Genomic DNA, 17463 nt, shown 5'->3' with positions numbered 1-17463 from the left:
GAGGGGTATTCGACGAAATGGCCGACGCCTACGAACCACCGGACGATGCCCATCGTCGGTTTGTGCAACGACAGCGCACACCCAAGGAGTCTCCGGTGGCGTTTAGAGGCGCGGTGCTGGAACTGGCTATGGCTGCATACCCGGAGACGGAGCCTGACCTGCTGGAACCTCTCATCTTGGGGAAGATGCTGGAGCTGTCCCGGGATCTCGGCATTCCTATGCCGGTGTGCGGGCATGAGAAGCTCACCTCCCGGGCTGCGGCCAGATGTTTGGATGCCCAGTTCAATCTGCACCGGTGGAAGCAGGTTACGGCGTGGACGGGGGGGCCTATCGTCGAAGGGGGAGCCTTGGGTTGGGACCCCAAAAAGGCAGTTTATGTGCCAGACGACAGGAGCCCGCAGGAGCTGTCGGCTGCCGCGACTCCGTGGTCGGCCCGAGGGGGGCCGGGGCCGCGGGCTGCGCCACCGACACGGCCGCGTCGGGACGGGGCGCCCGCAGCGAGGCGCAACGACATCGACTGTTTCCGCTGCGGCCGTAAGGGCCACTACGCCAGGGACTGCTGGGCCCGCGTTCCGGGTCCCCCCCAGCAGGAGGCCTCGACAGCGGCCACTCCAGCAAAGGATTCACCAGCACAGGCAAGTCGGTGCGCACCAGACACCCGGCAAGGCTTGACACCTCATTCATCACCGTTGTCATGCGATCCGGGTGTTGTTAATTACGGGAGGCCATTGACTGCGCCTTGTCGCTCGGTAACGCAGTGGCGTAAGTTGGCTCGGCGGGTTGTCGCGGCCGCTACCGGTTCGTCCACCGTACCTGGGTCGATACAAGGGGTGGACGTATGGATTTTGGTGGACTCCGGAGCGTCCGCGACCATTATTTTAGATGTAATATTTCATCTCCTGAACATCCCACCGGAGGCCGTGAGTCCGGCTTACGCTTCCTGCATTGCCGCGAACGGGGGTAGCATGGGCATTGTGGGCCAGGTGGACGCTAACATCGCTATCGGGGGAGTGTCGGCCTCGGGAGTAGTGTTGATTTCGAGGTCTCTTGCAGTTCCTTGCTTGTTGGGGACCGATTTTCTGGCCAAAATGCCCATTCTAATTCGAATTAATGAGAACTGCATTGAATTACCGGAAGGCCGTAAAATTGCGTTTTTGCCGTCGCTCTGGGGGCGACCTGCTCCTGTCGCCCAGGTGCAGGCGTTGTCCGAGGTGTCTGTTGAAATTCCACCTGGCTCACAGATGCTTATTCCCTTGCGTTATCGGAAGCCTGTACCTGCTCGTCAAGGAGCGATTGGTGTTTTGTTGTCTCTGGCCGCCACTATCACGGGTGGTTCATCGCTGGTTGGGGCACAAACTATTGTCCGGTCAGACCAGCGCCCGTTTTTACAGGTGCTTAATGCGGGTACCGAAAGCGTGTGTGTGCCGGCGGGTACCGTTGTGGCACATGCCACTACTGCGTTTACAGCTCAGGATGATCTGTCCAGCCGGGGTTTTGTTGGAGGTGTTTCGGGCCCCGGAGCTGCAGATGATCGCTGGATCGCTGATTTGTGTGGAGAGAATTCTGCTCTTTCAAGGGAGCAACGTTGTGCGATCCGTAAATTATTATTGAGCTATTCCAACGTGTTTAGCTCCGACGATTTGGACTTGGGACACACCTCGTTGCTTTACCATCATATCGACACAGGGGACGCTGCCCCTATTCGGTTGAACTCGCATCGGATGAGTCCGGCTGAGCGCGAGCATGTTCGGGGGGCAGTGGATGACATGTTGGCTGCGGACATAATATCTCCGTCTAACAGCCCATGGGGTGCGCCGGTTGTTTTGGTCAAAAAGAAGGATGGCAAATTGCGATTTTGTGTAGATTTTCGTAAATTAAATAAAGTGTCGGTGGCAGATGCGTATCCCCTGCCGTGTATGGACGACTCTCTCGATGCCTTGTCGGGGGCGAAGTTCTTTTCTATGCTGGATCTCTCTTCGGGGTTCTGGCAGCTTCCCCTTGATGAGTCCTCGCGAGAAAAGACTGCTTTCCGTACGCCACAGGGGTTATTCCAATTTAACTGCCTTCCGATAGGGTTGAATGCGGCCCCTGCCACTTTTCAGAGGTTGATGGAGTTGATATTGACGGGGTTGCAGTGGGAGACATGCCTTATATATTTGGACGATATTATTGTCTTCAGCCGCACATTTGACGAGCATTTATCGCGGTTGGAGGCTGTATTCACCAGGATGCGTTCTGCTAATTTGAAATTTAAGCCTAAGAAATGTCACCTACTGCAACACTCGGTGCGTTATTTGGGGCACATCGTCAGTGCGGATGGGGTGGCCACAGATCCGGATAAAACTGCGTGTGTCCGTGACTGGCCAACCCCTGCCACGGTGGGGGACGTGCGTCGGTTTTTGGGGTTCGCCTCATATTATCGGAGGTTTGTTCCAAATTTTGCTACGATCGCGAGGCCCTTGCATCTCCTTACGGGAAAGGGACACAAATTTGCTTGGGGACCGCCAGAAGAGGCGGCGTTTCGAGGCCTACGCGATCTATTGGCTACGGCGCCGACGTTGGATTATCCAGATTTTGAACATCCCTTTATTCTGGATACGGACGCGAGTGACACGGGCATTGGGGCGGTGTTGTCTCAGTCCAAAGGTCGTTTATTGTTCGCACGGATCATGCGGCCTTGCAGTATGCCCTTAAAATGGACCAACCATCCGGCCAGCTGGCGATGTGGTTGGACACGCTGCAAGAATTTTCCTTCCAAATCCACCATCGGAAGGGAGTGTTTCACGCTAATGCGAACGCACTTTCCAGGCTGCCGCAGCGATCCCCTTGCGCGTGTGCGTCGGGGACGCATAGGTGTGGGCCGATTCAGCACCCCCCTCAGCCTGTCGCGTTGGCAGTCGAGGTGCCTGAAGCTCCGCTTGAGCCGGGGCCGGCTGAAGGGGGACCGGCTGATGGCATTTTGCATCTTCCGAGGTCCGTGTGGATCCGAGAGCAAATGTTGGATGAATCTTTGGTGACATTACGTAAGCGGCCAGTGAAGGGAGAGGGGGTGTGCCGGAAACTGCTCTCCGTGATGGCTTGCTGATGTGGAGGGAAGGGATACAGGATCGCTGGCGGCTTGTTGTACCGGCATCATTGCGGTACGAATTGATTAGAACTCTGCATTGTGACACGCTTTTACATCTGGGGGTGCAGAAGACCCTATTGACGCTGCAGCGAGATTACTATTGGCACGGCATGACGACGGATGTCGTCGGACACGTTCGGGCGTGTCCCGATTGTGCCCGCCGTAAGCCACCTAAACATCCATATGTGCCGCCGATACAATCTATCCAGGTGTCTCGAGTTAATGAGTTGGTGGCGTTAGATATTTTGGGACCCTTTCCGCCATCCGCTAGGGGAAATAAATATTCTCTGGTAGGGGTGGAGTATCTCTCCCGCTGGCCGATGGCCTGGCCGTTGCCTGACCAGTCAGCGGCGTCTATCACAGACGCCTTTCTTTTTGGGTATGTTATGGACAAGGGGGCACCGGAGAGGCTCCTTACGGACCAAGGCCGGAATTTTTCGTCTAAATTGTTGGGGGAGGTGTGTGCGGCTCTTGGAACAAAGAAAATTCGGACGTCTCCCTACCACCCGCAAACGGATGGTATGGTGGAACGGCTAAATAGGACTCTGTCCGCCATGTTGTGCCATACGGTCAGTGAAAAACAATCGGATTGGGATTTGCATATCCCTGGGGTGCTTTCAGCGTACCGGATGATGCCGCATGCGGTTACAGGATATTCGCCGTTTTTTCTTATGTACGGTCGTGAAAACGTACCGCCGATTAATGTACAGTTGGGAACCGGAGCGAGGGGACCTGCTAAGCCTCTTCCTGATTATATTCAGGACACCGTTCGCCGAGTCACTGTGGCGCGGGAAGGGGCCCGCATGGCTACGGCCAAAGCCCAGGCTCGGAACGAGCGGTGTGCGCGACGTTCAAAAGGGGAATGCCCCTGGAAAACGGGGGACCTGGCCTGGCTCCATTGCCCACAGGTGCGGCCAGGTACCTCTCCTAAGTTACACAAACCATGGCAAGGGCCGGTTCGCCTCATCGAGGTTCCCAACCCACAGTCGGCGCGTGTTCGGTTTGGATCTCGGCGTTGGTTCGTCCACACATCTCGGTTGAAACCATATGTGGCCCCTCGACCTGATGCGTCATCTCCTGAGATTGCCTTGCCGGGGTCTGTTACTGCCGACTCGCCCTTGCCTGTGCCTGCTGACCTTGCAAGAGCGCCTGTCGTGCCTTTTACAGACGAGCCGGCCGTGACGCGGCAGGGGAACGAAGACTCAGCTCAGGGTGCGCCTACCACGGCTGCGGAACCCTTGAGGCCCGCAGCCCTTCCAACCCCGCTGCGGACGCGATTGCTGGACGCCTCTGATGCTGCGCCTTCGAGATTAGGGGACCGGGACGTTGCCAGGCCTCCAATAGCGACAGACGAACTTCAGCCTGTCGCTCTTAAAACCCTGCCACGTCCCCGCTCGGCGGGAGGGCCGCCAACCGTCAGGGACGGTCCGGCGACCCGCACCCGCTCAAAATCCCTCACATTTCGTTAATTATTGTGTTGTGTTCTTGTTCTTTCGGTGTTTTATAGTGTGTTCTGTGTCCTTTTTGGTAGTCCGTCGTGTTCGCTCGCATTGTTGTTGGAGTTGTGTTCAGCCGAGGTCGGCTGGATTTTCTCTACGGGGGAGGGTGGTGTAATGCGGGCGTAAACGACCTCCCGGAAGTGACGTCATGGGGGGAGGAGTTACGTCACGTGGGGTAGAGGGTTCAGGGTTATAAGGGGAGAAACCGGAAGCAGTAAGGGAGTGATCAGAGACTGGGAAAGTGTAAGGCCACGCAGGGCGGAGTGAGGAAGAGAGAGTGGCGAGATCGCCACACACACAGACCCCGAGGATCGGCACCGTCGGCCAGCGGTGATCGACCCCGGGGCTGGAGGAGCAGCGAGGAGGCTGCAGAGACAGCAGCGGGTCTGCAAGGGTGGAGTCGAGCAGCGGGGGTCTGCACGACGAGACAGCAGCGAGTCTGCAAGGAGGGAAGTGGGCTACGTGAGCGATAGCAGCCTGGGGCTGCGGAGTGGAGAGTAAGGGGGAGTGCCGTGAGGGAAAAGAGATCGAACCCAAATAAAGGACACAGGACAGAGAGAAGCGTCCGAGTCTTTTATTACACATCTATTACACAGTGAATATTGAACTGCAGCTCGACTTTTAAAAATGTAGATGACGGGGCAGAAAAACGCACCGCTGTACTGTACTTCTGTGCTCTCGAAAGCCGCGCCGCCTGACTTCACCAACGCGCGGTGACCGGCGTGGTGAAGTATGGTCAAATATCCCCCACGACCCGCACGGTGTAGGGAGGCCCTCATCCAGCAGTGGATTGACAAAGTGCCCGTTACATGTCATCACACCGACAGCTACGCATTACAACGTTGTATAACAATGCTCATTATGAATTGCTCTACTGTAGTGTACGTGCGTGTTAGTGCACGAGTGCTGTTGTTATAGTGGTGCTGTTGTTACACGGCTACTGTGATTATCGTTACTGCAGACGGACGCTCACCTACTGTGGACCCAAACTCGGCCCACAACTACCTCCAGATTTCCTCGGACCTCAGGACGGTGACGTGGACCGCTGTCTCCCAGGGTCGCCCTGATCACCCACACCGCTTTGATTGCTGGCCACAAGCCCTGTGCTCCGAGAGCTTCTCGTCGGGTCAGCACTACTGGGAGGTGGAAGTGGGGGGTGTGACGGGGATCTGTGCGGTTGGAGTCGCGTACGGGACGATCGCAAGGAAAGGGAGTGATGACGAGTGCAGCCTGGGAGAGAACGACTCATCCTGGGTTTTATATAAAGATAACGACAGCTGCAACGTGATTCATGGTGGTGTCTGGACCTCAGTGCCGGTGAGGGATCCTCCCCGGAGAGTCGGGTGTCACCTGCACTGGGAGGCGGGGCTGCTGTCGTTTTACCGCGCCGACTCCATGGAGCTGCTGCACTCCGTCCACCACTCGTTTAGTCAACCGCTCTACCCCGCACTGTATGTTGGTGGTGATGGTGACTCAGTGAGGATTCTGGATCTGAGTCGTGCGTCCTGAGAGCACGGAGTGTGAGCAGCGCAGAGAAATGGGCGCAATGCACAGACTCACGCACACAAAGACACAGATCCCCCGTGTAGCCTTCACAGGCTGTTGGGGCAAGTGCTGTTAGCGAGCACCTATGGGGCCATCCATAAATGACGTCACACACGTAGGGGGGGGGGTGAGCGAGAAATGTGACATCACGTCAAAATGAGCAAATTAAAATAAATATAAACAACACGGTCTACTTAATTAAATAGACTTTTTAATAAATGTTTATCCTACAACATCAGAGTGCAGCACCACATTAAATATGCACTACAATGACAATAGTTTAAAGCTATTTGAGGCATGTTTTATTTTCTTGGGGGGGGGGGGGGGCAGAGCTTTGTGACGTCATATTTGAGGGGGGGGTCTGACTTTTTGTGACGCCGTGTGACGAAGGGGGGTGGGGTCAAAAATCGCGTGACGTCATTTATGGACGGCCCCTATGAAGGCCGGCACAGCACACTAGGGGGTGGGTGGCCAACACCACGCCCGGCCGCCTTTGTCTCCCCAGTGGCGATGTTTACACCGCACCAGGAACTCATTTAAGGCTGAGTCGACCTAGGAGAGGCCCATGACCGGTTTACAAACATCATTGAAAGCGATTATATGAATCGGTCTTGGGTCTCCCCTAGGTCGACTCAGCCTCAAATGACTACCTGGTGCGATGAGTAAACATTACCCCTGGGGATACAAAAGCGGGTCTCTCCCAGGTTGGCCTTCATAGGTGAAACTCACTAACAGCACTTAACTCAACATTATTTTAAAGCTATACAGGGGATCTTTGTCTTCGAGTAAGTGGGTTGGTGTGTACGCCTTTGTCTTTGTGTGTGTTTGTTATTGTGTCTGTGTCGTTGTTACTGTGTCTGTGCATATCTTTGTCTTTGTGTGTCTTTGTTATTGTGTCTGTTTGTGTCTTTGTGTGTGTCTGGGCGTGGTGCTGCCTTCCCACACCCTCGTCTGTCACAGTGCCGGTCTTCATAGTTGCTACTCGCTACTAGCAGCACTTGCCCCAACAGTCTGTTAAGGCTACACGGGGGATCTTTCTCTTTAGTGCATAGAGAGCCATGTGCGTAGTGTGGGGTGGAGCGGTGGCGCAGTGGTTAGCGCACTGGTGGGGGAGGGCGGGAGGAGCCAAGGTTCTCTCTGACGCCATCGTCCCTCGCACCGCGCGCCACGTGGCGCTCAACGCCGAGAGGGTGGATCTCCACCGCGGGCGTGCTGGGAACACGCATCACGTGACGCTACGGGGTGACGCGCATCGTCCCCCTCGTGGTCACTCGCTCGTGGTGTGTGCTGAGCGTCGCTGGGCTAAAACAAGTTCGTTATAACCAGGGGTCGAGTGACTCCCTCCACCCACCCAACGCAGTTTTATTTTACAGAGCATAGACAGAGAGAAGCCACACCTAGTAGGAGGTTTTTCACTACCAATATTATTCATATAAAGGGTTTTTATAAATATTTTCATTATCTGCTTTGACTTTGAAGTGGGTTAAAGTAATTAAGCGCCTGATATATCTCTCGCATTACAACACGACTAATTTGGTCTCAACACGCATTAATATCACAGACACTTTGTGTTATTACAGGGAGAAAGACACTACAAACACCAAAAAATAGCAGCCGTCAGGGTCCGAATCCAACACACGACCTCCTGCATACTAGGCGAGGGAGTTAACATCTCCTAGCCACCACCGCGCCCCTCCTTAAAGTGAGACACCAATCTGGTGTGAACCCAAACTCGAGTCTCGGGCTGTTTAGCAATGCGTAGATGATTTGAGACGCATTGATTATATCGTACCAGTTGTGTAATTATGTGAATGCTAATCGCATTGTGCTCTGGGCTGTGTGTGATATTTCTATTTGCTTAATTGCTCGCATGGGTTTGACTTGTTTTGCTTTTAATTTTTGTGACCCAGATCACTCTTGTCAATGAGACTCATCAATCTCCTGAGTTCTCACCTCGTTACTAAAATTCAACTCGACTCAATCATCAGCATTAGCAGAAGTTTCATTAGCAGAATTAGTAACAACAGCACCAGTGGCTCCATCATTATCATAATCAGCATCATGAGTAGTACCAACAGTATCAATAATAATAGAAACATCAGCAGCAACAGAATCATCATCATCAGTAGCAGCAGCAAAAGCACCATCATTATCGTTACTCTTGCAACCGAGACTCCTGGTATCTTGAGTTCTTAACAGGTTAAACAAATCGCCTTTAACACGTAGGCTTTCGCGAAAAATATTATCAATAATAAAGGTTTCTTGGGTTAGATCGTGTAAATATACATGGACATGATTGTGGTCTGGGTTATCCGTGAATTGGAATCACATTGTATTGTGGGTCAAGGGTCAATGTATTCTGAGTGAATAAAAACATACAATCTAAAAAAAATTCAATATTGTCATCCAGGCGGTGAATGTGTCTCTCAGAGCTGAGCCTGACTGCCTTGTGTAAACATGTCGTATATGTTTGGGATGGATGCTGTTGATTTGTTTGTACAGATGTTATATTAACCAAGACTAAACCCGGCACGGTTTGTAAATCTACAGCTTACGCCTACACAGGTAAGTGCTGTCTGTAGCCTTGGGCCACATTCCATGGTGAGTCTCGTGGTATTTATAGCTGCACTCTTAATTGGTTTGCTTGTTCCTCGTCACCATGAGCTATGATAATTGGATCTTGACTGATGGATGATGATGAAGAGAATGATGATGATGATAATAATAACAATGACTACGCTTGGTAATGATGACCACCACCCACTCTCACCCAACACTCTCCTACCCGACACCTGCCACTCCTTAACCCACGACCCACCCAGCCATCTACTGAGACCCTCCCACTTGCCCACCCACTTACCTGTCCACCTCATGCGTATTCAAGCGCCCATTCCCGGCTGATCTTCCGCCCACCTGATCACCTGCAAACCAGCGTACTCATCTACCCACACAAAGACAAAGATCCCCCCTATAGCCTGAATAGACTGTTGGACAAGTGCTGTTAGCGAGCACTTACGACAGCCGGCACGGCACACGAGTGGGTGGTTGGCCAGCACCAAGCCCAGCCGCCTTTGTCTTCCAAGTGGCGATATTTTTACTCCACACCAGGTACTCATTTGAGGCTGAGTCGACCTACGAGAGGCCCATGACCGGTTTGGACAATGGTCACTGATGTTGGTGGCCGTGAGTGGGAATGGAACTTGGGTCTGCAGGTTCGTAAAACCGCACTAACCACTACAATACCGATCTCCACCCACACACACACATCTGCTCAACCACCCACACGATCACCCTCCTATCCTCCCACCTGATCCCCCACTCATTTACACGTGAAGTTGGGAGATCATTTGTCAAATAATTAACAATATTAAGTTTAATATTTTTTAAGACAATTTAAACTATCATCCTAAAATAAATCCTGAACAAATAAATGGCAATGATAGAGACGACATACTTTCCTTCTTAAACCTTCAATAAGAATGTTTACAAGGTACTGTTTGGTGCAGAAACCCACAGAGCCTCACCATAGCCGACTAAATCAGTCCGTTTGCCTGGCAGCGCCCCCACTCCCTCCTCGGGAGCTGTGGGCGGAATCAGCTCCTCTTCATCTTCCGATGCCCTGGTACGAATTCTGCGACGTGTAGACATACTTGTTTATTGCTAGCTATGTAAAAATAGCGGTTTGGCCACTTCCGACACCAGTTGTAGTGAGTCCAACTGAGTCACATATGTTTTCTTTGAGAGCAACACGTTTATTAACACTAAACGTATGTCTAGGGTGATGACCACCCGACTAACTACAGTAACACATTAACACCTAAGCTCTACGCTATCCCTGTCCGGACCACGAGCTGGGTCCTGGACATCATGGTGCAGCCTCTTCAGTACTTGACGGGAATCTTCCAGCACTGCATCACGAAGAAGAACCCCGATCCCTTCCCGGGAGCCACCTTATAACTGTCCGGGCTGGGGCCGGCTCCGCCTCTAGCCCCGCCCACATTCGATATCTCTCTTGCACTTACTCCAAGGCTCTTCAGAGCTCTACCCGGACCACGTGACCATCCGTTAGCCCCCTCCACCCGGGGGCCTCATCCTGTTACCTCCGGTCATGTGTCTACAGGATCAACCAGAGTGCCATCACCCAAAGTAACCCTGGCTGGCTGACACCCTCTCGCTCCCTGTGGTGGAAGCCCGCACCGCACGCTGCGCGTGGTGCCATTGCGCTAACAGCGCTCCGCCAGCCTCCACTAGGGCTGGTACTACACCCCCTCTCTGGGGTGCACACAATGACGATGCATCACACGCCGTGGCCTTATAGGCCCGGCACCATACAGTGACAATCCCAGTCACTACACATGTATGTCCAACTAACAGAACCACTGGTTTCTCCATGACTGGCATGACAAGGACGGTTACCTTTGTTCACTTTACATAATCGATTTCCAATTCAGCCTTTCCAAGTACGGTGGTTGCAGCTGACTCTGTATTGCTGAAGCCGAATACTAATGCATATGTATCTTCAATCCTTGCCTGCAGTGTAAGGCGGCAGTCGCCCGGATCGTACATGCCGCGCTTTCTGGGTCAATTGTCGCTTCCAAATTAATACAGTTGACAAGGGCTGGTTTGATACATTTCATTAGCTTTAGTGCCGGTTCACTCACGGTGTTCACTTGCAACGTAACATTCGTAATGTCCACTCTGGTGTGTCCATTCGGAGCAGGCTGAGGAACTAACGTACCTCCCGCTTACAGATGCCACAGATGCGAGGGCTTAGGAGCTAATGGGCAGTCGGCAGAGATGTGCCCAGGTTGGTTGCAACTCTACAACACCGGCGCCCCGCTGATGATACAACCAGGCCTTGTGTCGGCGGCGCCCAGTTGCTGCTGCAGTGCTCGTGCTCCCAATGATGGATGGTGTCGGTGCTCCTTTCTTTGGGTCTGACTTTCTCGTCCTTGGACAGTGCCTCTTCTTTTTGCTTACTTCCGGTGTCCCAGTTCACCTTTGATAATACAATCGGCACGCCCATTTGAAGAGCTCTTAAAACTTTCAGTTTCATTTGTTTGGTATAGCTCTGTGAGCCATTCGGCTCTTGAATTGGGTGCAACCGCAACAAACAAAAAAACTCAAGGGGGGAGGGGGGAGTCATTGAACAGGTCATCAGCATTGTAGTAGGCACACCACTCTCATGGGAGCTAGTGGTACCACAGACCAATCGCCAGTTGCTTTTTTTAAAAATCTTGGAACTCCAAAATGTAGTTGCTTGCATAGTCTCACCTTTTCATGGAAGTAGTCCATCCCGCTTTCTCGTTTTCCCTGCATTCAGGCCTTCATCCACTCCCAACGCTCGAGAAGGCTCAATGTCGCAATGAAAGTTCGTTTGAAGCGCTACACGGAATCCGGCCATGACTCAATGCCGTCTGCACGCGTCAAATTTCAATTCAGTGTTGCTCCCTTTAGATGCGATCGAGCCGACTGCAACACAAAAAAATTAACCCGTAAAAACAAAGTTTTTCACTATAAATCCTTTATATGCGTGGCGGCTAGAGTCCTCTCGTCCTCTGGCTTGAGATGGCTGCCACCTATGGGTCAGATGATTGCATGCCAGCATTAAGCAATTGGTAATTAAATATAATATTTTGTCCTAAAAAGTGTAAAATTTTGGAAAAAAATTTTCACGAAAATTAATTGTCACGCACAACGAGTCTGTGTAGAAAATGTCAGCTCGATTGGATCACGGGAATTGGTTTAAAAAACGACCGAAAGATTTGCACGGTCGTAAGCAAGCAAGCACGCAAGCACGCAAGCAAGTGAACTTAATATAAAGGATTTAAAAAGGTTTCCCTGCCATCGGTGAAGGTTCTCCGTTTGTTTCAATGGTGCGCAGCCACTCGCTCGTGCGATCGCTCCAATTTCTTCACCTGTGAAGTCTGGGATGACTCGACTCAAGTCTGGCATCGCCTGGTGGTTTGTTGTTTCTGATGTGACGCGGTTGACAAGTTCCATCATTGTCTTGTCACATTTATCGAGGGTGGCCAGACGCAGCCAGTTACCACGTATGGTTTGATCGTGATTGCCTCGCTATTCACGAACTCGCTCTCTGCGATTTTGGCTCTCCACGAATTGCATCTGGAACTCTACACGACTACGGTCGTTGTAGTTGCGTTTCCTGAAGAACAAGCACGTTATGGAAAAAGAGTGTTATAATAAACGGTATATAATTTAGGAGTGTTAAGCACAGTCCGCGATAACGCACGTGAGATGCGTAATGCAGGCCTGAACACAGACCGAGGCACGTGTGGGGTAGCATCTAGAAGTATCCAGCAGCATCCCAATGCCTTCTGCGATGATGCTATGCCAAGGCAGCCGTACAACCGCTTATTTGTAGTTATGTTAGCTCAATCGCGCTATATCAACTTCGCGTTGTGAAAACACGTTTTATATGAAGTGATGAGAGATGAAGTGGTGGTGAGAGATAAAGCGATGAGAGATAAAGTGAATCGAGATAAAATGATGGGAGATCAAATGATAAGAGATTAAATGACGAGAGAAAAAGTGATGAGAGATAAAGTGATGAGAGATAAAGTGATGAGAGGTAAAGTGAAGAGAGATAAAGTGATGAGAGATAAAATGATGAGAGATAAAGCGACGAGAGATAAAGCGACGAGAGATAAAGTGATGAGAGATAAAGTGATGAGAGATAAAATGATGAGAGATAAAGTGATGAGAGATAAAGAGATGAGAGGTAAAATGATGAGAGATAAAGCAATGGGAGATAACGTGACTAGAGCTAAAGTAACGAGAGATGAAGTGAATAGAGATAAAGCAGTGAGAGATAATCAATGCATCCAGGTATACACTCTACGCCCGTCCTTGTGGAAGAGATACATGTGTAATACTGGTAGGAACGAAGTGGACCAGACCACCAATAGATTAATGTGTCCGTCCGTCCGTCCGTCTGACTGTCCGTCCGTCCGTCCGTGTATCAACATCGCCCCCTACTGCAAACACTTGGCATGACCCTACAAAAACCTTTAGACTCAGTGACGCTATCCTGGTAGCAACATCGCCCCCTACTGCAAACACTTGGCATGACACGTGTAACATTCCCTTATTCCCTGAGATAGCTTTTGATTAAAACTTTGAAATTAAATAAAAAAAACTCACAGCGCCCTAAAGCCTACAGCTAGGCCTAAAGCCTAGAACTAGGCCTGAAACTCTCCCTTCGTATCGTACCCCCGCGTGTGTGAAAGGGAGTTATGTTTAACAATGTTACATTCCCTCATGTTTTTAAATAGAAACATTTAAATTTAAAGCTTTTACATAAATCATTAAAACATTTAAATTAAAAATTAACTCACAGCGCCCTAAAGCCTACAGCTAGGCCTAAAGCCGAGAACTAGGCCTCAATCTCTCCATTCGTATCGTGCGATTTGGTGTAGCAGCATCGCCCCCTACTGCAAACACTTGGCAGGACCCTACAAAAACCTTTTGACTCAGTGGGGCTTTCCTGGCTTAACAAGTGTAATAATAAACTTCGCTTCAAATTTACTTTACTGAAACGCAGCACGTTTTTTTAACACAGAGACAAAAAACATTTATTAACACAGAGACGAGATACATTTAATCGCCTTAATTGTGCACGAAAAGCACGGCGCGAGGCCTAGTGCGGCAGGCTTCGCGAGGCCTAGTGCGGCAGGCTTATTAACACAGAGATGAAACGCAGCACGTTTATTTAAAAAAAAAAATTACTTTACTGAAACGCAGCACGTTTTTTTTAACACAGAGACAAGAAACATTTATTAACACAGAGACGAGATACATTTAATCGCCTTATTTTTTTGCACGAAAAGCACGGCGCGAGGCCTAGTGCTGCAGGCTTCGCGAGGCCTAGTGCGGCAGGCTTATTAACACAGAGATGAAACGCAGCACGTTTTTTTTAACACAGAGACAAGAAAAATGTATTAACACAGAGACGAGATACATTTAATCGCCTTAATTGTTCACGAAAAGCACGGCGCGTGGCCTAGTGCGACAGGCTTCGCGAGGCCTAGTGCGGCAGGCTTCGCGAGGCCTAGTGCGGCAGGCTTCGCGAGGCCTAGTGCAGAAGGTGGTGGTGGGGGGTGGTGGGGTGGTGGTGGTGGGGTTGGGTGGTGGTGGGGGGTGGTGAGGGGGTGGTGAGGGCTGGTGGGAGGGGTGGTGTTGAGGGTGGTGTTGGGGGGTGTTGGGGGGGGGCTGTCACCTGCGCGTCACCAAGTCGTCGGCTCCCGCGAAAATCGCCGCGTTTTGTCGTCACGGCGTCGTCGATTTGATGGCGTCGCTGAGATAAAAGCGCCTCCTCGCTAAAGTCCACACGACTCCTCGGCCACCCACGATCACCACGATCACCAGACGCCGCCCTCACCACTTAAGCATGGCGCGTTGCTAAGGGGCGGGGTAGAGGACGGGGACTCGGAGCCTCTGGCGCGCATCGCTCAGAGCCCCACCACCTGGTAGAAACGAAGTAAACTGAGTGCATACCAGCCTGCAGTAGATTAATGTGTTCGTCCGTCCCCTTCAGTGTCAGGGTACCACATTATCGCAGCTAGCTCCTACAGTGTCTGTGTTCAATTACATGGATTACTTGGCTGCAATGACCACTACCGAACGCCTCCGCCGCGATCGCACATCACAAAACAATGCACAAACCGATGCAAAAAAAGAGGAAAAATTGCGGATAAGTCTTGATGATGCACCAGTAAGTGAATCGCGCGATGTCCACATGACAGAACAACGCGCTACGCGTGCATGGCTTTCCGAGGTGACACACAGCAATCAGTGGCAGTCCAACGCAGCCGACAATGACAGCCTCCGAGTATTCGACTCGAATGAGACAAATGAGCTGAAACGACAAACAAACACAGCAGGGCGCCGCGCTGCCCGGGCTGCCAAATCTGAGGAAATAAAACAGCAAAAACGTCAGACAGACTCAGCAGGGCGCCGCATCGCCCGGGTTGTCGACTCACATGAAACAAAAGATAAAAAACGGCAGGTCAACACAGCAAGGCGTCGCGCTGCCCGAGCTGCCGACTCGGTGGAGACAAAGGAACAAAAACGGCAGTCCAACACAGCGGGACGCCGCGCCGCACGTGCTGCTGATTCGGAGGAGACAAACACCAAGCAGCGTCATACCAACGCAAGTGACCACGCTGCTGCCCGAGCTGCCGACTCGGTGGAGACAAAGAAACAAAAACGGCAGTCCAACACAGCGGGACGTCGCGCCGCACGTGCTGCTGATTCGGAGGAGACAAACGCCAAGCAGCGGCATACCAATGCAAGTGACCACGCTGCTGCCCGAGCTGCCGACTCGGTGGAGACAAAGAAACAAAAACGGCAGTCCAACACAGCGGGACGCCGCGCCGCACGTGCTGATGATTCGGAGGAGACAAACGCCAAGCAGCGGCATACCAATGCAAGTGACCACGCTGCTGCCCGAGCTGCCGACTCGGTGGAGACAAAGGAACAAAAACGGCAGTCCAACACAGCGGGACGCCGTGCCGCACGGGCAGGGCTTCCTGGGGAGGAGAAAGCGGATGAAAGCACTCAGAACAGTTCCAAACGAGGACAGTCTCGCAAGTCACAAGCGCTAGATGTACGCAGCGCGGTTGATGAGCACCTGATGGAGTTGGCATCCACTATTTTGCGCCAAGTGACGATCGAACAGGCCGACATCGAGCTGCTTGCACATGGACAGAATTTTATAAAGCACCCGAATTTGGCATTGGCATATTATCACATTTGCTCGGCGGACCCGAATGGCCATGTCTTCAACGATGAAACGTTCGGTGGCGACAAGTCTGGTGCAACGTGCGAGCGCATCTCTAGGGCCATTGGTGCACCTGTTTCCAAGGATGAAGCCATACGTTGCCAAAAGAGTGCGGCGACTCACGATCCGCCTTGTGGTGCCATCGACGCCTGTGCATCGTGCAATGAAATCATATTTGCGGGTGAAGACCCGGCAGTTGTGGTCGATATTGGAAGTCTGCATGATTCGTTCAAATTGACATTGGAGCAGATAGAGCAACTGGAAAGCATACCAGCTGATGTCGTTGCTGCGCATATATCTGTTCTGCGCTGGGACCAACGTTGTTACCACATGAACCCCGATTTGGTTCTAAACATCCGTTCGATTACCCTATGTACGACATGTGCTGCCGACCCATTATCTCACGAATACAGCATTGCTTCCGGGCATGACTACGGGCGTAAATCCACGCTACCCAAGCTCAATGCGACTACCCTTAGTGCAGTTGTGCCTGTGCGAAACTTTAACATCAACCTTTTGGTGCGACCAAACCACTCGACTGGGCATAGCATTTGCTTTCCAAGTGACGGCCCGGTGGAAGTAGCGAAAACCTTGCCTCTTGTTGACCACGAGCGCCGTCCCCATGTTACATTTCTGGGCCCTCGTGACCAGTGGCGCAAAATTTGTGGCAAATTTCGTGCTTTGTACAATATCGATGTCGACGGTGCCTACGCATGGCTTCGAGTTTGGAAACAGCTCCAGCATCCATCTTTTGTGGGCGTCGTGGTGGACGACTCTATATCAACACGGACGAAGCTAATGGAACTTGGGCCACTAATTGAAGACGATGCCATTGCGTACGACGATAAAGCTGTGGCGGATATGAGCAACGAGTTGCATCTGCAAGATGAAGCGACACCCACCCGACTTGATGACAATGCAACCGCGGTGCTGGTGCACTCTGCGGTTTTACAGACTCAAACCCTAGTACCGCTGGGTCAAAATCTGGCCCTGGACGCTTTGGTGGAAATTGTGCAGCCTGACGATGCCCCCTCTACGAAACATGCACGTGAAAGCAACCGGTCTGTCGTCGCCGTGTCGCGGAGTGGAACACCGCTTGTGGAGTGGGACGAAAATGACGAGCTATTAATGGGGGCATTTCTCACGCTCTTTTTGCTGGGCAAAGGCGTGCCCAAAGGACCAATGCCCGTGAGGCTCCATCGACACCTTGCCCGATACTACGACGGACGCTTTGAGGACGCCCTTTGGATTGCTACCGCGTTCAACCAGAAGCAACGGCACGCATGTGTTCGCAAAGCGGCTCGTATTGCCACGAAAAAATCAAAGGCACTCGAAAGCCTCGGAGAGCTTGCAAACTTGGCATCATTCCGCGAGACACTTGTTTGGGCTCGAGACAACCCCTTGTCTCGAGAAGCGAGGCTCCTGAACGCAAAGATTTGCAAAGTCCTCTCGATGGTGGGATCTACTGTCCCGTTCAGCCCCTTTGAGCG

The 17463-nt window shown here is 51.8% G+C and overlaps 2 protein-coding genes across 2 annotated transcripts in view; one reads left to right on the top strand and one right to left on the bottom strand.

Moving 5' to 3' along the window:
• Positions 1-6135, top strand: part of LOC144947489 (E3 ubiquitin-protein ligase TRIM11-like) — a 139164-nt gene extending 133029 nt beyond the window's left edge. The window contains exon 6 of the mRNA XM_078876715.1: positions 5588-6135. Coding sequence (XP_078732841.1) covers positions 5588-6135 — 548 coding nt within the window. The remainder of the gene's footprint in view (positions 1-5587) is intronic.
• Positions 1-17463, bottom strand: part of LOC144947438 (zinc-binding protein A33-like) — a 374175-nt gene that overhangs the window by 305950 nt on the left and 50762 nt on the right.

This window comes from Lampetra fluviatilis, chromosome 45 (genome assembly GCF_964198595.1).
Source record: "Lampetra fluviatilis chromosome 45, kcLamFluv1.1, whole genome shotgun sequence".
NCBI classification, from domain to species: domain Eukaryota; kingdom Metazoa; phylum Chordata; class Hyperoartia; order Petromyzontiformes; family Petromyzontidae; genus Lampetra; species Lampetra fluviatilis.
The sequence above is the reverse complement of the archived record's forward strand: the minus strand, read 5'-3'. Positions and strand labels throughout refer to the sequence as shown.